Below are 20553 nucleotides of genomic sequence, written 5' to 3' on the forward strand. Positions count from 1 at the left end.
TTAAATCTATGTTAAAGCTTACGAAAAATACTAATCTAAATGCAGCCAACAATTTTAGGGGCACAAGATAGGAGAAAGAAATTTTTTCTAAAAATTGAAGAAAATAAGTTGGTTATAATGTATTTTTTATATTATAAGTTTTGGTATATGTGTATAACATAATACCTTTTGTTAGATATTGATAAAATGGTTTTTTTTTAAAAAGAAAATTCTTCTCACCTTACCACCCAACTTAACCTTCTCCTTAAATGCGTTAACAATTCCTCTATCATAAAAATCATTACAAATTAAATTATTTTATTCAGATTGCTTTCAAATATTGATAGACAATAAGTAAGCAAATTTTGGTTTCAACTTATTTAAGATTTTAAAATTAAAAAGTCCATTTTGTGCTCATAAAGTAAAATTTTTTTTCAACGTGCTAACTGCTAAGCAGAATGTTAACGCGACCACAAGGCAGAATGTTGGTATCAAGATATACTGAATGAAGGCTTCTTGATGTGATACGTTACTAAGTGAAATTGTTTCTTCACCAGAACTCTGTAAAGTAATTAAAGTTAACATTCCAACGCAAAACACGAAAAGTGTTACATATGTTCCTAGCGTTGCCTTCCACTGGGCTATTGGTACATTCTTTGCTGTGAAATCATGAAAAGTGTTTGTAGAGTACAGCACAACCCAAAATCAAACACACACAATTCCACTATTCTATTAAGAGGTGCCATACTATAGTCACGTGATTTCAAAAAAACAATTAAAAACTTGGTAGGCCCACTAAAGAAGTTTCTCTCAAAAACAGAGTAATATTGGTGCGCATAAGATTTTGACTCAATTTATAGAAAAACATTGGGTTTGTTTGGACAAAGAAAATTTGCAAGATTTATTTCAGATTTTGTTTTGCTTGCATCATACACACAATTTTCAATCACCTTTTTATCTCACATACATCACATCACAAAAAGTACTACAGTAACTGGATCAAATAAATCATCCAAATAAATTCTCATCCAAACAAACTCATTGAGGCCTGCTCCTTGCTGTCCCTTAGAAGAGTTTGAGTTTCATGGCTTTCTCTTTTAAAATGGCCCCACAAAATAAACAGACTTGACATGACCTTACAAACTTGCTACTCGGTATCCGATTAAATAAAGATAAAACTCGAACTCAAACTCGTAAATTTCAACAACATTACTATGCATAAAGAATTAGAGTCTCGAAAAGTGCGGAGGGAGTATTTAACTTAAATTGACAGGTCGTCAGCCTGTGCAATAATAAAACCTGCTCAAACTAAAAGTAATTTCTGTAGATAGCAGTAAGCAGGGTCGAATCCACAGGGACTGGGAGTAATTGTTCCTTTCCAAATTCACAGTGACAAGGGGGGTGTTTTATATCAGGAGTGACAATTTAAACAAATCAACTAAAAGTAAAATAATAAAAATAAAATAGCCAACTAGAAATTAAATAACAATTTACTAAAATCTAATGAGTGATAATTAAGGATCTAGCCAAGAAATAACTTCAGCAATGGTTCACCTAATTGATCATCGATAAGCAGAGGCAATTCCAATTATTTACTAATAAATAGGTTATAACTGCCAAACAAGCGATGACAATCAACCCCTCCTTACTGTGTCGATGATTAAGGTACGCCCGTTAATCACTGCTCTAATTGAGAAATAATCCTAGGTATGCCCATAGAATTTAATTCCCCAATTGCCTTACGTATTAGAGGAGCCCCATTCTAATCAAATAACGCACTACCAGGGTTATTTTAGATTAGCCCGCGTATCCCCCTGACACAAACCCAATCATGCCAGTTATCACTATTTTGAGACAATTAAACAATTACGGATTTAACGTCCCAATTGACAATAGATTACCAAATTAACTAATTATCCGGATCCAAGACAATCAATTAATTAAACAATCATAAGCACTGTAACCAGGAAATATGCGAATACCAATAAATAAGAGAAAAAGATAAAATTAAATCGATCTCACAATTGTAGGCGACCCAAAGCCTTCGTTGCTCCTTGACTAGAGTGGAGAAATTAGTTCATGTTTAATGAGAACAAAACGTACGAAACTGAAGCAAAAGCTGCGGCCATCTTCTGTGTTTGGGAGAAAAGCCACGGCAAAATCATTCAATTGCACCTAATTGCTCCTGACATCCCAGGAGACAAAAAACTACTAAGAAGCAAAAGAAAAGTCAAAGATACAAAAACTACTCAGTGCCTCATGGCTGACATGCGTAAGAAGAAAAGCAAAAGGAAGTCCAAAGGTCTAAGTCAACCAAAGCTCCAAGCTAGTGCTCTACTCCTCCAATCTTCATTCCTATTCTAAGTAGCCTACCGCTACTGTGCGGCGTCCGCCGCACAAGAGGAAGGGAAAAAACTCCAGAGGTTTTCTTTCTTTCCCCTTTTTCTAGTTGCTATCTTCGGTCAAAATTACCAAAAAGGTCTTGCATCTCCTCGTTCCAAGAATGCCCTTGATTGCCTGCTATTTGAACTCTTTCCTGATAATCATCAAATTGGCTCTTATTATGGTATTTTCGATCTACTCCCTGAAATAAATGCAAATTACGAAAAGTGAGTAGAATCTAATAATTAATCCATATCAAGTCAGGTAATAGGGGAAATTAATAATAAAATAAATGACAAAATTGCAACCTATCATTAACTTTATTTTCCATGAGTCTCTTTACAATCTATTACTTTCCTCCGTCCCATTGTTAATGTCATATTTCCACTTTTTACTTGTCCCAAAATTTGAGTCACTTTAAAAAAGTCAAACTACTTTTAAAATTACTTTCCAGTTATACCCTTCTATTGAAAAGTCAAAATTGTACTAAACAATTATGATGGGCCCTGCCATAACACATTTAGCTCCTTGCGTTTTTTTTTATTTCCGTTACTTTTCTTGGACTTCAAATCTTTGTTATTTCTTTTTTCTTCTTTTTCCTTGCTTTTTTTTTGTGTTTTTCATTTCCATTTCTTTTCTTGCACTTCAAATCTTTGTTTTTTTTTTCCTTTTTCTTCTTTTTCCTTGTTTTTCATTTTTTTCTTTTCTTTACTCTTTTCAAGCTACACAAGTGTTTGCAGATGCAATGAAAGTTTTGTTTCTTGTCTTTCTATCTTTTTTTTTTAACAAAAGAACAAATTTCTTACAATAATACAAATCAAGTTTTTTTTTGGATAAACAAATAAAGAATGCTAGATGCATTCCTTACCCTTTTGTTTATCACTATTTAATTTTTTTAATGTAAAGGTGAAAAAAGAAAAGGTAAAATTTGTCCTATAACTTGTGTTCTTGCTCTTAAATTTGCCTCTAGTATCAAACTAACAAATAAATAGAGTGAAAAAAATATCAAAGAAAAAATAAAATGATCAACTAATGCGTATTACGTTGAAATCCTAAACATCCAAGCAAGGCATTAATTTGAAAGCACCAAGACTAAAATAACATTTACTGCTCATTGCTTCCAAGAGTTCATGGTTGTCTATACAAATCAACAAAATACAAAATCTATGCCCCTAAAATGGATTCGAGTGACAACCAAATCTTATAAGCAACCCTCAAAAATAACTTAGGACCAAAAGTCAAGCCCCCTGTTTTGCACAAAAGCATTAGTAGCAAAGTCTAGCAAAAGCCAAGTCGTACAAAAGCATTAGTACCAAAAGTCTAGCAAAAGTCAAGTCCCCTGTTTTGTACAAAAGCATTAGTAGCAAAAGTCTAGCAAAAGTCAAGTCTCCTGTTTTGTACAAAAGCATTAATAGCAAAAGTCAAGTCCCTTGTTCTGCACAAAAAGCGTTAGCATAATCCAAGTCCAGAAACTTGATCCATGACTTGATATACCTTCAGAACAAAATAGAGAAAAAGAAATCAATCATAAGTTAGATAGCATTATCACTACCTTTATCATAATTTAGAAGTTAGCAAAGTTTAAATAATATGGAAATTCTAACCAATACCAGTACATTCATGCTTGTAGATAATGGATGATTTTGTCAATAAGCTCCTTATCACATCCAATTTGCAAAGGAAGATTTCCATCTCTTATCAACCGTTGCTTCCCAATATGTGGAACTTTGTAATTATTCCCTCCACAATTCTTCATCACCTCAAGCATACATAGTTGTAAGGTTAAGAACACATTGTTGAGACTTTCAGATGATAATTCATCGAAAGACTTTTCAACAGCAGAAATTAGTTCGTCAATAGAGTTAGGTGCTTCTTGATGCTGGAGTGATTGAATGGCTCTAAAATACCCAAGATCAAGAACATTCATATCAGGGCTATTAGGTGGTTGAAATGATAAACGAATATCAAAACCTTCTCTTGTGGCAGCTTCTATGAACTCAACATCCATTGGATCAATATGTGGTTTTGCATTATCTTGTTGGATGAAGATAGGGCTGATAACATCACTTTGTGGCCATTTAGCACGAATTGCAGGCAAAACATTATCAATTAAGCACCTTCTATACACTTCCTTGGTCACTGATAGGATAGGCTTTGTTTCTAGAGTACCAGCAACACGATTTTTGCTATTCCTTTTAGCTGGTTCTTTGAAGGCAAAAGGAAATATTCCAATTTTCCCATCAAAGTGCTTGTTTCTAGAACAATCAAAGCGAGGTCGAGCAACTGCAGCTAGAAACATAACCTTAACAATAAACTTTTTACTCCTACAAGTCCTCATAGGGTGTTCTTCTTCAGGATGTAGGTAGTATTTCTCAGACTCCTTAGTCATGTAGAACCACTTTTCATCGATATGAACCATATTGCACATGTTTTCGAAAACAGGTGCATCATTAAGACTCTCTTGTTGAAGCATTGACAAACAAAATTTGAGTCTTACCAATTTATTGTCATCAGTAAGGTGAGGCTTTAATGCATTTGAATGTGCTTTGATAACACCTTCTTTTATTCGTCGATGAAGAGTGGACTTGGCAACTTTCATTTTGGTTGATAGAGAACGAATATTTGTTCGACACCGTAGAGGTATTTCCATGATAGTGCTGAAGTCTATCTCTACCCTTTTGCGTCCTGCCCTCTTAGGAAACCTGCGAGAGATGTCAACCGAGCCTCCATTAATGATTGAAGACTTTGCTCTTTCCCAAATTCTTTGTACTGTCCTCGTGCTGATTTTGAACTGTGTTGCAATAACTTTGGTTAATCCTCTTTCTAGTTGTCCACCATAACTATATTGCAATAATGCTTCAAATATGGCTTGCCTTTGCTGATTTGTCAACTTTTTCCTAGAGATTTCATAATTTTGAAAACTATGATTATCCATGTTCATTGGGGAATATTATCAAACAGAATTTGTGCAATAGACGAATCTCTCTATAATCTCATTATATAGAGAATAAAGGCATCAGAATTATCAGCTTCCAAAATCTATTTATAAGAAACGTGAGAAACAAAAAGCTTAAAAAAATGCATCTACAAATTTTCAATGAACCGCCAAATTTCAAGAAAAAAAGGGAAAAACAACAAATGGCGCCAAATAAAAGATTAGCTAAATTATGCTAAGTCTCAAGATTATCTACTTCAAATTGATCAAAAGATCATAAAACAAAATGAAAATAAAAAAAAAACACCAACAAAGTGATAGACGGAATTGTAGAAATCTTACCTTTTTCCATTGTCAATCTTCTGTAACTGATCTTGTTGATTTTATGAAACCCAAGTATACAGAGGAATAGCTAGAGTTGGAAACGGATGTTTGCTTTACTTTAACTTGTCTTTGCCTTTTAGTCAAATGTCTTAATGGCAAGTGGTCCCCAACACCCAACAGCTTGTTATTTTACTCCACGGACAACAAAGGGCACGATTGGAATAATCAGATAAGTGTGTCCCATTATGCTACTATACATCAAAAGTGTGTTTCCCAAAAAGCGACCCAAATTTTGGGACGGAGGGAGTATATACTAAATTCAAGTGCTCAAGAAAAGAATAAAATAACACAATTGGAAAACTTGAAGAGTAGGACGTTGCCAAGAAACTTGACTTAAACAAAATATTCTCAAGGAACTGCGAGTATATATACAAGGCATGCATGGGCAGTTTTGATTGCTAGAGTGCATAGAAAAGTTGAAAACCTTGGTGCAAGGGCTAACATGTGCTGACATTCTTCAGTGTTACTAACAGGTTAGTGCGTGTATTCTTCTTCTGTAATCAAGTGCTTTCTTTTTATTTAAACCTAAATCCTAGTTGCATGCGGATAGATATATGTGTTTAAATAGATTTTGTTAGCTTAACGGAACGTCTTCTATGTTTACGCCAAAAAGTAAAGCTTTCTCCTTGTCTTTCTCCAATCGAGCCAAGAACTGGCAGAGCTACCATGCCAAAGCAAAATTTCAATTTTCTATACAGAATTATTTTTATTAAAACCACAAAGCTTTAACTCTGTGTCTACCAAAAAGGGATTAAATGTGAAAAAAATTCAAAGAAGGTGTTCAAACACTTCTTTAGTCTAATCGGATTTGTATACCTACTAATCCTTTATACAGTATTTTTAGACTTCCCCTCCTTGTAGACTAGAATGTCCTTATATACTTGTTAGCCCCTTATACAATCTCTTTAGACTTTCCTTCCCTATAAAATAGAATATATTAGTTATAAGAATGTTATCGTACTCGGTAAAATATATATATATATATAGAAACACATAACGGTAATTAGTTAACCACTGACAATTTCTGAGTTTCATAAACTTTTCTCCTCGGTCTTTAGTTTGCATACAAGATAGAAAATCCAACATTAGGAACAGTTTTCCAGCTAATCTATACATTCTGGGTAACTCGAATTTGACAAATTTTTTTCCTCATTTTTAAGGTACGGACTATACAGCCTCAAATTAAGTTTCTAGGCATGAATAGATTCCATGTATATGTACCATCTTGTCGAAGTGTTGATCATCTGACTTCTATGCTTCATAGCTTTCATCTATATCATGCAAATTAACTTTGGTGTATGAATAAGATTTTCCTTTTCTTTATCTAGGAGTGCTTCTACATTCATGTAGCACTTGGACCTTAAGATTCGTTCTAATAGGAATGAACCTGAATGCTTAAACTTGCTGATCCTTCTTGATGTTTTCTCCTGCAGCAATTTTTCCTCTTGTTTATACGTACTCAACAAAGATGTTCGGAGAAATATCTGACGAAATCTCCATTCGCATTGATCAAATGCGTTCTGGCCTATCGGATACACCAAGGACGCCATCGATCTTCAAAGTCCATAGTAAACTACGAAGTGAAAATGAAGCGGCATATGAACCACAAGTCGTCTCCATCGGACCTTATCACCGCGGTAAACCTGAACTGAAAAGGATGGAGATGTATAAGCTAGGGTACTTGAACATGCTTCTTCATAGAAGAGGAGAGTCAAGTGCTAAGAATTACGTCGAATCTATGGCTGAACTTCAACAGCAAGCTAGAAGTTCTTACGCAGACGAAATCAATCTTTCAGATGGTGATTTTGTTAAAATGCTATGCCTTGATGGCTGCTTTGTCATCGAGTTCTTGAGGAAACTTTGTCAGCCTGAATTATACAACGAGAATGACCCCATTTTTCAGATGTCTTGGCTAATATCAGCCACTAAGAGAGACCTAATATTATTTGAGAATCAGTTGCCCTTTATTGTCCTGCAAAAACTGTTTGACATGACCAAGTTGCAGGGCGAAGAAGTGAAGCTTAATGACCTAGCTATTCTCCATCTGTCTTCGCTCATGCCTGGTTCTTATCCAGGTCAAAGTTTTCGTTCTACAATCCCTGCAGGTCATGAGGCTGTTCATCTTCTTGACCTCATGCACAGAAATTTGACTGCCTCGTTTTCCAACACACTTGCGTATCCCAAACATGAAGAGACTAAAACCACATGGCAGAACTTTTATCGTTTCAAAAAAAAAAACCCCTCATTGCAGAAACCAGTTATTGAGCTACTACATAGTGGAACCCAGTTCAAGAGGGCAAAGAATAGTGAATCCGTGCTCTGTATCACATTCGAAAATGGTGTTGTTAAAATCCCTCCTTTATTTGTGGATGATCATACAGAATCCATCTTCAGAAACTTCATTGCATACGAACAGTATATGTCTAAGCCATTTGAGACATGGAGGTATGTAACTGATTACATAAGCTTCATGGATCTTCTCATAGATTCCCCATCCGACGTTGAAAAGCTTCGCAACCGTGGTATCATCAGGCATGGGTTAGGCAATGATAAAGCAGTCTCTGCAATGTTTAACAAGTTAAGCAGTGATGTTTCTATTGAAAGTCCTTTCTGTTACGACAAAATTTTGGAGAAAATGAGGGAGTACTGCAGCAAACGCCCCCGTACTTGGTGGGCAAACCTCATGCGGAATTATTTTCATACCCCGTGGTCAATCATTTCATGTCTGGCTGCATGCATTTTGCTTCTTCTCGCATTGGTGCAGGCCATATTTTCCATCCTACACTAGACTTTGACTTAATGAAATTAAAGTGAGTTAGTTGTGTCTGTTTTGTAATTTGTTAGTCATTGTACTTAAATACCAACAACATCATTTTATTTGTGTTCCGATTGATAAAAAATTCTTGATGTAAAAGAACTTTCCTGTCTTGGCAGCTTTAATCCGGTTGATGGCTTTAATCCGCTAGGTTGTTCACATATATATATAACATATATATATATATATATACACATATATAAGGGTTAATTGCTTTTACCTCCCCTATATTTTGACCAAATTACTAACAGACCCCAAAAGCTTTGGAATATAACAGTCGCCTCCCTTTGACTTTGCATTCATATAACACATAACCCCTTCCCGTTAGTGTACAAACGGTTGTTAACCCAATCACTTAAAAGAATAGTATGAAAATCCAATATAGCCCTTCCAGATATACCATATCTAATTCCTATTTAATGTAATTCCTTTTTAACAATTCTATAGTACTATGTATTAAAACATAATAAAAAGCAAAATCTTCCAAAAAGGAAGGAAAGATCATAATGAAATACACCACTAGCCACCCTTATAGAATAGATTTAAAAATAGAGAAATCTAGCCACCTACAAAGAAGAGATGTAAAAATGGAGACATAGAGTGGCGATGACAAAAAGGTTAGGTTGAATTTGTCAAGACCATAGTAATTGAGACGAGGAAGAAATCAATTTATTCAGGAAACAAGTTGTTGCACTCTCAATATAAACACCACCACCATAAAATTGAAAACATAAGTTCACGAATTCTCACCAAATCCGGATTTGAATCAGAGGATCTGGTTTGCCTGCTACAATCAATTCATATTCACTCTATCAATGCTCATGTTGTGGGCGTACATAGTCAAGCACTATATATTCTTCTAGAGTTTAAAAACAAAAAAGGAAGAGAAGATAAATCCAATGGTTGTGGTCTTATGGGTTAGAATGGGGAGGAAGAATAAGACTGGGAGAAGTGTTCATAATTAACGATGGGTTTTGCAATTAGATAAGATTAGGCATTCACAGGAGTAGAGAATAGGTAATTCATGGTTAGAGGGGATGAATGGTAGAGCAGTCATGGTGGATTTCTTTTGGTGGTGCTGTCATGGACTTATGGTGGTGTGGTGGTCTAGGCATAATTGGTTTTCTTTAGCCATTTTGTTTTTCAACTTGGCCACTTATTTATTCTTTTATTTTGCCTTATTTTTCTTTTTTGTATTTAATAATGTGTAAAGTTTTGGGAGGGTAGTTACGTCCACACAAGAATAAGTTTAACACCATTTAGCCTCTGTTAAGTCAAACGGGGTGACTGTTGTTTTCAGAAGTTTACGGGGTACAATGGTAGTTTGGTTAAACCATGAGAGGTGTAGATGTAATTATCCCTATACATGAATGGGTGTATTTCTAGGATATCATCATGGCTTATTTTTTGCTTATTGAGAAGGACAACGGTGGGATTTGGTTTATACCAATCCCAATTCACATCCTTAGAAGAATCCTTAGCTTTATGCAGACCACGAAGATTAGGGCTAACTTGGACAGATATGATTAATCCATCCTCAAAATCTAAAGCTGCCATGTATATCCTCCGTCCTAGTCCATTTCAAATCACCATCTTTGCCAAAGCTTAGAAATTCTTAATGCTAAATCTTCACAGCAAAATTTATTTGTTCATGGGTTTGACACTATTTACTTTTTTTTTTTTTTTTTTTAGTAAGGAAAGGGTGAAATTTGAAAAACGAAAAAGTTGTTGAGGAATTAAAATTCAAAATTTCTACGTTCTCAGGTCTCAGCCTTGAATTTGACACCATTTACTTGTCCTAAACGATAAGCAAAGTTAAGGTGCCTCAGAAACATGAATCTACATCGCACTGTGTGCATAAATGAGTTTTTCAACCCATTATATTGGTTTGCTGCGAATTTCCATGTATCTTATTTCTTGTGAACATCCAGAACTAAATGCTATCTGATTTCTTCCAAATGGTTTCTCATTTTTTTCCTATCTCGGTTTGATTTGCATTCCACGAAAAGATGCATCCCATTTGCTTCTAAACAATCATTATTGATTAATTTGACCTTGACGAATCAAATGCCTTCTATATATAAAAGTATGCATAATAGAAATCAGAAGATCACATACTAATCTATGATAATTGCATAATTCTTAAAAAATTCATCATTTTATTTTGACCAATTGGATGAAGAAAAGAACCTTTGATTTCAATCCAGAATGTAATGCATAATATATTTTCATTCCTCATTATAGAAGAAGCTTTTATCCAAATGCACTGGGTAATCAACAAAAGATCACATCAGCCACCATTTTGAACTTATCATTCATATAATTCGTTTCAAGGTGTTATTTCAAGCATTAGGTCAAACCCAACCCCCCCCCCCCCCCCTCTCCCAAAAAAAAAAAAAGAACAAAGAAGGTAAAATAGGAACGGTAGCTTGCGATACACTTATGAAAAAAAAAGAAGAAAGAAACTGGATTGTGATGGAATTGTGTTTAAAAAGACACTTGGTTACTCAAAAAACGAGGCCCATTTATAATGCATAATTAATTCAACATGAAAATACATTTCAAATTAAAAGGGTTCCAACTTTAGTACAGCATATGACAAAAGCAAACAGAAATGATATTCCATTATTCAAATTTAGTAACCTTTATGTACTCAAGATAAGAGCTTAAGCAACGAATTAAAAGAACCTGAAGAGTAGGATAGGACATTGCACAGAAACCGCCAGTGTTATATATAGGGCAATTGTGATTGCTAGAGGAAATAAAGGGTTGAAAATATCGTTGGTGCAAGGGCTAAATGTACTGTAGAAATAGAAACCAAGCTTTGAGCTATTTATTTATGTTTCCATGTGGTATTAAGGGATTGGCTAGTATTATTGTTGGTTGGTAGAGTGGTCACATGGGATTGAATCCCTTATTCGAAGTCAGCCACTAAGGAGGAGTAGTAGCCTCCGTTGCTTTTTGTATGGTGTAGCTAGAGTCTCGTTTGATTAATAAAAAATTTCCCTTTGCCTCAATATCGTTTTTCCTTTTGATTGTCCTTATGGGTTTATGATTTATTATCAACTTGGGTCCATCATATACTACTTAGATTTTGAAGTTCTTTACTTGGAACAGTTAAGTACTAATCTTCTTCTCCTTTCTTGTTAATTATTCCTAGCTTATATATCTTAATTTCATAGAGACTACGAATACATGTAGCTTGTATTCTGGTTTGGTCATTTTTGTTTACGTTTGACTGTAAAAGCACAGCTTTACGTTTGTGCTCTATATATATATATATATATATATATATATTATTAGTGTTTGTGCCTATATATATACGTTTGGACTTGTTCGTAATCAATAACAAAAAATTCTGTTAATTTTAAAGCTGTTTCTCATTTAAAAATTATGCACAGATATCTGGTTTACCACATGCACGGAGTTCATTACAGTTGGATGCTTGACTAAAACATGTTTAGTTGGCTAGGTTCTCAAATAATTTACACGTTTGAGTTTGGCAGAAGAGTAACCGACAACTAGGGTAACATTGAAAGCAGAATATTTGACGTTCAAAATTTTCTCTTCTAGCCATATTCAAGAAAAAATTTCACATGTGGGGGACTTGCAACGTTCTGGATGGCTAAGTGTAGCTCACAAAAATTCTTTCTATATGCTGGTATATGCTAAACCATTATGTCTAAATCAAGTTGCTTATTTGCTGGCATATGGTACCAACTAATTGGAGCACTGCCAACATCATTTCCACCAAGGATCAGCAATAGCAGGTAGGCACACCAGAGGATCAACGGCAAGAGGCATCCCCTCTCCCCCATCATCCCCTTCCTCAAGACCCCTCCTTGTAATAGAATAAGATTTCAAAAAAAAAAAGACACTAATTAGAACGTGGAGAACTATAGATATCATCAAAATTCATTTTTCAAAATCACTTCTTTATGAATGAAAAAGAAAATGAATATGTTGGTGAATGGTGAATATACGAGGTTCGTGAGATAGACTGAGTTTGTTTGGATAAGAGTTTATTTGGATGATTTATTTGAGATAATTACTGTAGCACTTTTTGTGATGTGATGTATGTGAGATAAAAAGGTGATTGGGAAGATAAAAAGGTGGTTGAAATTTGTGAAGTAAATATTTTTATTTGAAATCAAGTCTATCCAAACAAACCCAGTGATATCTGGTCATCAACTCTCCCAACCTCCCCCTCCCCCTCCCCCTGAAAATTCAAATGTTCATTTAACTCTCCCAGCCTTCCCACTGACAGCTCAAAGGCTCTGTTTTTAAACTCGGACCGGATCGGCCGGTCCGACCAGTCGAATCGGGAACCGGCCAACTGTCCGATCCGAGTTAACTCTAAAAACCGAAAAATAAAAAATTCGGTCAAATAAGATAAAAAATCGGGTTTGACCGGATTTGACCTGGTTTGACTGGAAAAATAAGAACCGGGCATGGATGACCTGCTAAACCCAAAGCCATTGACCATGTGCTACGTTTTCAGTCAATACACTCGGGTCCCGCCATCCACCACAGTGCGGTTCCATCCCACCAACAAGAATCAATCAAGAGACTCTTTTTTTTTTTTTACTTTTTTTTGACAAGCAAAATATTTTTAATATTATGTTTTGACTCCTAGGTTGTTAAAAATTATTAATATACCTCAAATATTTCATACTTTATAAACATTGTCTTAAAGTTTGGTGTTATTTTTCAATTAAGTTCACAATTTTAATTCTAAACTTGTTAATGCTCATTAAATAATATAAATTGCTACTTGATTGTTCTAATTTCTTTGTATTTTCTTGTTAAATATATTTGAAACATCAAATATATATATGAATATACATTTATTAATATTAACATGTTATTAGGTATTTTACATATAATATTTTAATTTTTAAATAATTTTTATTTATGACGTCATCCGGTTCAATTCCGATCGAACCCGGTTGAACCCATTGACCCCTGAGCTCGATCGAGTCGATATTGGGTCCGGTTCTGAAAACATAGCTCAAAGGAACGTCCCCTTGAAGATTTTAATGCTCATCAACTCTCCCAACCTCTCGCCTGAAGATTTAGATGCTCAAGAAAAAGAATATGTTGGTGAATGGCGAAGATTTAAAAGTAGACGTTGACTTCTATGGGACTTTAAAAATAGTTTAGGGACTAACAAATAATAAACTTGAAGAACTATTGTGAGACTTTAAATTAGTTTCAAGGATCAAATATATAAACTGCTTAAAAAAATAACAGAGAGCTAAGGTGAACTTTGTTTGAAAGAAGGTGTTGCAAGGTGCAGTTGACTTGAAGTTTGTCAACACAAATGACCAAGTTACAAATACATTCACAAAGAGTTTGACTCCTTCCAAGTTAATAAAATTTCGACGGATGCTCGGCATGACTACAAGGAAAATCAGTGCTGGTGGGAAATGTTAAAAGTCATCACTAACTTGTGACAATCTAATGGGCTACATTCATTTATGAATTTATATTTATTTGCGAGTTTGTTTCTTTCTTTAGCATAGTAGTAGTTTGTTGGGAGAATTGGCAGAGGAAAATTTTTTGCAACTTGGACGTGGGAACTGTTTTACTGCTAAGTCACGCTTGAATCTAAAGCCAAGTTAGACGAGAATTTACCAGATTTTTAGGATTCTAGCATTTAATGTGACGAGGACAATTGGTGCTGTATGTCGAGCACCTTATTAGTGTATAGAGGTTCATTTCCTCCGTTGAAATGCACCAGAGTTCAAGGGAAGATAATAAATAAATGAACTCAGGAGTTGGTAATTGTGTGAGTGTTTGAGCAAACATCTCAAGAGTAATGCTCTCATAGAAGAGAGTGAAGTTCAATTTAATAGTGTCTAGTAGTATAAGCTTATTTTGTGAGTATTATTATTATATACACTTTTAAGTGTAATAAAATTGTACACTTGCCCTTCCACATTAGTGGATTTAATCTAATAATTTAGTATTAAAAACTACCACAATCCAACTGTTGCAACGGCCAACATTTGCTGACATTCTCTGGTGTTGGTAACGGGTGAATACACATATATATATACATACACACACATACATATATATATATATATATATATATATACATATATACACCTGTAATCATCATGTGCTTTCTGAGAGAAACTTGACGTAAACAATATTCTGAAGGAACCGGTGAAACTGTTGAACCGGTATCAAACCATTCGAACTGTTAAATCGCAGTTTTCAAGCTCTTCCCCAATGGCTCAAGTTTGGACTTTTTCCTGATGGGCCTCTCATGTGATTTCTACTTAATCAATTATATTGAGCAGACCCAAGTCCAAAACAAGGTGGTGTTGACTTTTAGTCCAATTCATATACTAACCACCACTGATATGTAATTCGTAACATTAAACAAACATAAAAGATTTCAAAGAAACAAATTGGAGTCATGGTGGAATAGCAAAGGACATGAATAAATTAAATTTAATCAAGATTTTGTATACAGTTACAATTAAGGAAGTCAAGATATTTTTTGAGGAAATTTGTTTTAATTCATGGTGTAGTTTAAGTTGTATTAGAAACTAAAATAATCTCTTTATATGTGTGAATTTTGTTTTTGTTTCAATACAACTAAAATAAATAGTTTACGTTAAAAAATTTACACCTTATAAAAATTTAACCTTATTTTATTTTTTTATTGTTTTATAAATTTCATAAGTAGGATAATATAAGGGTAGTGTTGGAACAAAAGTTTTATCTTTCTTGTATTTCCTTCAAAAGGGTTAAAATGTTACAAGAAATGTCAATTCAAGAAAAGTAAGTGTGATTTTAAAAATCTCAAGGGAGCTGAATGATATTATAAGAAACCTCAAGGGAGGTTTCTGAAATTACCCCATGAATTTTTCAACCCATTATACTAATTTGCTGCGAATTTCCATGTCTCTGATTTCTTGTGAACATCCATACTAAATGCATGCTATCTGATTTCTTCCGAATGGTTTCTATTTTTTTTTTCCCCATCTCGGTTTGATTTGCATTCCATCGAAGATGCATCCCATCTGCTTGTAAACAACCATTATTCATTAATTTGACCTTAATGAATCAAATACCTTCTATTTATAAAGTACACGCATAATAGAAATCAGAGGATCATAAACAAGGTTTGGGATTGGGGCCAAAGACATTACTTAACCAAGTAAACATTCCCCTACCTAGAAATAGAATATATGTCGCTTTAAAAGACCAAGACAAACCTGCAAGACGTTCTTTCATAATATGCTGGCCGGACGAAGTTGGTCAAAGTTCCTCTGTCTTAACCCTTAATATTTACGAATTATCCCACACGAGGGTAGGCAATTAAATGGTGGACAGATATTACAAGCTAAATTATGCCTTAAACATGTAAACTACGTATCAGTCACAAATGTTACCCCCAAAAAAAAAAAAAAAAAAAAGCAAAAAGCAAAAGGCGTGCACGGAAAAGCAAAAAAGCAAAACTAGATTGCTATGCACTTTGTTTTTTTGAAAAAAAAAAAAAATTAACATGGAACCGTGATGGGACTTCAGTTGCCCAATCAGAGTTTACAAACGCTACTGATTAATATTGAAGCCCTTTAAGAGTAAGAGTTGACATATAGACTTCCATGAGACTTTAAAGATAGTTTAGGGACTAATTAACAAATAAAAAAAACTTGAAGTACTTTTGTGAGACTTTAAAATTAGTTTCAAGGATCAAATATATAAACTGCTTAAAAAATGACAGAAAGATAAGGTTTGTCTTAACAATTGTTTATTATCCGATCAATCTTTCTTAACATTCCATATTAGGTTATAAACATTTAGTGGTCAAAGACCACAAGGGTGGATGTATCAGATAAAGCCAAAAGCAAATGCAAATGATTGCACTGAGTACTCGACTTTAGTCACCGTGAGAGCTTTTACAAAAACCCAAGTCTTTACTTTGAGAGTCTTGAAGTATTCCAACTTTAGCACATCATAAGACAAAATCAAACACAAAAGATTCCTCTGTTTAACTTTTTTTAACTTTGAGACTCTTGGCCAGCTCAAAACACAGCAATTCCTCGCAAGACCAACAAAAAAGAAAAGAGCTGTTTTATCTCTGAGAACTTTCTTTGTTGATATAAAAATCAACTCAAGCTCCTGCAACTTCATTGCTGAATTCAGAAAAGAAGAAGGAATCGCTCCTCCAGTTTATAATCGAAGATCCCCTTCTTATTTGCAACCATCCGAGTGAGTTTTCTTATTAATCATCCCTTTTCCCTAAATTACATAAGCATTTATAATCAAAGGAACAGTTTTCCGGCTAATCCTATACATTCTTGGTAACTGCAATTTGACAAAATTTTCCAGATTATTAAGGTACGGACTGTACAGGCTCTAATCAAGTTTCTAAGCATTAACAGATTCCACGTATATATGCTCGCAATTACCTTCTTGTCTAAGTGTTGATTGTCTGACATCGACTATGCTTCATAGCTTTCATCTATATCTTGCAAATTTAACTTTGGTGTATGAACAAGATTTTCATTTTCTTCATATATGACTGCTTCTAGATTAAACTTGGTTAAGAGCTAATTTTGAGGCTCGTCTTTATCATTCAAGAATTTTAATCCACTGTCTGATCAGAAGGTTATGTTCTGGTGCAAGTCAACTATACCAAGAAACAACAAGATGCCATCAATCACTCAAAATGTTAAAAAAAAAAAAAAAGGATTTTTGGGACAGTTATCTAGCTCGGACCTTAAGATTCACTTCAGTAGGAATCAACCTTAATGGTTAAATTAGCTGATCCTTCCTTCTTTTTTAAAAAAAAAAAAAAAAAAAAAAACCTTTTTTTATGGTGTAAGTGAAAAGGTTCAAACCTAAGATCTCTTACTCGCACTTCCTCTCCCAACCCATACCTCCCCCAATTGGCTGATCCTCTTGTTGTTTTCTCCAGCAGCAATTTTTCCTCTTGTTTATACGTACTCAACAAGAGATGTCTAGAACTGATCAAAATCTTTCTGACCTATTGGATACATCGGAGAAGCCATCGATCTTCAAAGTCCATGGTCAACTACGAAGTGAAAATGAAGAGGCATACGAGCCACGAGTGGTTTCCATCGGACCTTATCACCGCGGTAAGCCTAAACTGAAAGAGATGGAGAAGCATAAGCGAAGGTACTTCAATGAGCTTCTTCGTCGTACAGGTGAGAGTGCTGAGGAATACATCATAGCTTTGGCTGATCTTCAAGATCAAGCTCGAAGGTGTTACGCAGAAGAAATCAATCTTAGTGAAGATGATTTTGTTTACATGATATGCCTTGATGGCTGCTTTGTCATCGAGTTCTTGAGGAAAAGGACAAGTCGAGGATCACACTGGCAGAATGACCCCATTTTTCAGATGCTTTGGCTATCCCCAGCCACTAATAATGACCTTATGTTATTTGAGAATCAGTTGCCCTTTTTTGTCCTGCAGAAACTGTTCGATATGACCAAGTCATCACGAAGCGAAGAAGAGAACCTTATTGACCTAGCTATTGCTCTCCATGTGTTTTGGAACATGCCTAATCCAGGTCTAAATTCTCATTCTCCAATCTTTGAACAATATAAGCCGGTTCATCTGCTTGGCCTCATGCACAAAATTCTGTCTGCCTCATTTTCTGAAACACTTTCCTCAACCACGAATTCCAATCGTACGGGCTCAAATCTGTTCATAAAATCAGCTGGTGAGCTCGGACAAAGTGGAATCAAGTTCAAGAAGGCAGAGGATAGTGAATCCTTGTTCCATATCACTTTCGAAAATGGTGTACTTAAAATCCCTCCTTTAGTTGTGTATGATCATACAGAATCCGTCTTCAGAAACTTGATTGCATATGAAGAGTATACGTCTATTCCATCTAAGACATGGAGGTGTATAACTGATTACATAATCTTCATAGATTGTCTCATAGATTCCGCATCCGATGTTGAAACGCTTCGCAGACATGATATCATCGAGAATTGGTTAGGTAGTGATGAAGCAGCCTCTACAATGTTTAACAAGCTATGCAACCATGTTCATGTTGGCGGGAGAATCTGTTACACCAAAATTTTTGATGATGTGGACAAGCACACTCGCAAGCGCTGGCATATTTGGAGGGCGAACCTAGTGAGGAAATATTTTAATACCCCGTGGGCTTTCATTTCGTTTCTGGCTGCATGTGCCTTGCTTTTCCTAACAAGTGTGCAGGCCATATTTTCCATCCTACAGTATACGAAACGGAAGTAAGCTAGTTGTGTGATTTGTTAGTCATTGTACTTAAATACGAATAAAGTCATTGTACCTGTAACAAATTCTTGATCTGTCTGATGTAAAAGGACTCTCATGTGTCTTGTATATTTTCTTAATACATCTGTCTACATAATTTTCTATACCTATACATGTATTTGTGTCTGTGTATGACCATAGTAAGTGTTACCTAGCACTGGTCCAATCTTAATTTTTAATTAATTTATGTACTGTAGTTACTGTAGTTGGAGAGTACTACTAAATGCAAAGGATGAAGATGAGAACCCAATAAAGCACGAAAGGTTAAGTGCACAGACAGAGTTAAAGAATGAACCTTTAGCATTCATCATCTTTAGCAAAAAAAAATCCTTGGCATACTATTGTATATAATAGAAGTTAGATCAAAATTCTACCAAAATTAGTGTACTGAAAACACATAATACTGCAGGATCTAAAGAAGAAAGCAGAGAAAAGGCAATAAAGTGCACTGCTTCCACATTGGGTAGAATGCTAAGTAAAGCATAAAGACTAAAAGAAGAAAAGAAACAGTACAATAGGTAGATATGTCATGCTTGCTAGTACCAAAATTAAGTACTTACGCTAATTTTAAGTAGTTCTTAGGTGCAAATGAGAAGGCTTTAATTAAGTGGGTAGACTATTAATTAAGTTATTTTTCAACTATTTAAATTTGTATACCAAAAACAGGAAAAAAAAAATTTATTCTTCATCGACCACAAGATAACAGCCAATGTTTCAATAACGCCACTCTTAAATTTTCTTTCTGTACTCTTTAGTACCTTTTTCTCTATAAGGTTAGACATATGCCACCAGACTAATATATCCGAAAGGTGACACCTTACACTCTCCTCTTGTCCAGGTAAATTTTTTGCTGTGAAATATATTGGAAATCTGACTAGCAAACTAGTTGAAAAAATTTCTCCTTTGAATTGAGTCATATAAGTTCATATTGTCCTATAACTGAGTTTTATATCTAACTTAGTATATAACCATTTCCCCATTCCATACTAATAAAAGTTGTACTGACTGAGAGTGTTGTTGATATATTGTTTCTTGTATATGCATCCAAGATTCCTACTGCTAACAAACTATTTCCAAGGTCTTTTCGAAGCATTTCATCTATTTCTCAGAAAACATGTCTGATACTTTTTGTTTACTAGCATTTGCTTGTCTTTTGATTCCATTTATCTTCTAGGATAATTGCATATATGTGGCTAAACTTGTACAATTTCTAACTAGATCAATTGAGTGAGATAGGAAGACAAATGCCTAAACAAGACAATAGAATAGCCAAGATTGTGTGTCCCTCCAAAGCGATAAGGGCTGCTGGTGACATCGATTTGTATTCAGCCCTTACCTAGCTTTCCATGATGACTAGCTTCATACAATAAAAACTTTTAAAAATCAGAATCAGCACCCAGAAATCAGTATAAACCTGGTTCAAGCAGTTGCTAATGAACTTAATTAGACTGATTTTTGTTAATCTTTCAGTGCAGCACTTTATTCTCTGAAGAGGATGCCTGGAGAAATGCTAAAACGGATTTCTATTCGTCTCGATAGGAAGCTTTCTCAGATATCAGAAACATGAGATGAGAAGTGTATATTCAGAGTCCATGACAGGCTACGGAGGCACAACCGTCAGGCATGAAATTGTTGCTATTGGACCTCATCACCATGGTAAAAGTGAATTACCAAATGTGGAAGCGCATAGGCTGATGTATTTGCAAGAGCTTCTTCTTCGAAGAGGCGAGTCAAGTGTGGAAAGATACATTGTAGCCTCGTCACAGC

The 20553-nt window shown here is 34.8% G+C and overlaps 3 protein-coding genes across 5 annotated transcripts; 2 read left to right on the top strand and 1 right to left on the bottom strand.

Moving 5' to 3' along the window:
* Window positions 1-3554: 3554 nt before the first annotated feature.
* Window positions 3555-4739, bottom strand: LOC113766900. The gene is made up of 2 exons (XM_027311060.1): window positions 3972-4739; window positions 3555-3855 (listed from the first exon to the last, which is right to left on the bottom strand). Exon 1 carries the CDS (start codon window positions 4697-4699, stop codon window positions 3980-3982), a length of 720 nt encoding a protein of 239 aa, XP_027166861.1. The 5' UTR covers window positions 4700-4739; the 3' UTR covers window positions 3555-3855; window positions 3972-3979.
* A 1349-nt stretch (window positions 4740-6088) lies between these two features.
* LOC113764497 (putative UPF0481 protein At3g02645) lies at window positions 6089-18892 on the top strand. Of its 3 annotated transcripts, none has more exons than XM_027308415.1 (2): window positions 6089-6153; window positions 17440-18892. In XM_027308415.1, the coding sequence occupies exon 2, from the start codon at window positions 17476-17478 to the stop codon at window positions 18745-18747; it is 1272 nt and encodes a 423-aa protein (XP_027164216.1). In that variant the 5' UTR covers window positions 6089-6153; window positions 17440-17475; the 3' UTR covers window positions 18748-18892. The 3 variants fall into 3 exon arrangements, with proteins under 3 accessions (XP_027164216.1, XP_027164218.1, XP_027164217.1); XM_027308417.1 differs by lacking the exon at window positions 6089-6153 and adding an exon at window positions 16541-16727 and having other exon boundaries at window positions 17437-18892; XM_027308416.1 differs by lacking the exon at window positions 6089-6153 and adding an exon at window positions 16541-16727.
* Window positions 7149-8511, top strand: LOC113765878 (UPF0481 protein At3g47200-like). Its single transcript, XM_027310122.1, has one exon. It carries the CDS (start codon window positions 7149-7151, stop codon window positions 8466-8468), a length of 1320 nt encoding a protein of 439 aa, XP_027165923.1. The 3' UTR covers window positions 8469-8511.
* Window positions 18893-20553: the final 1661 nt, after the last annotated feature.

Source organism: Coffea eugenioides, chromosome 3 (genome assembly GCF_003713205.1).
Source record: "Coffea eugenioides isolate CCC68of chromosome 3, Ceug_1.0, whole genome shotgun sequence".
Taxonomy (NCBI): domain Eukaryota; kingdom Viridiplantae; phylum Streptophyta; class Magnoliopsida; order Gentianales; family Rubiaceae; genus Coffea; species Coffea eugenioides.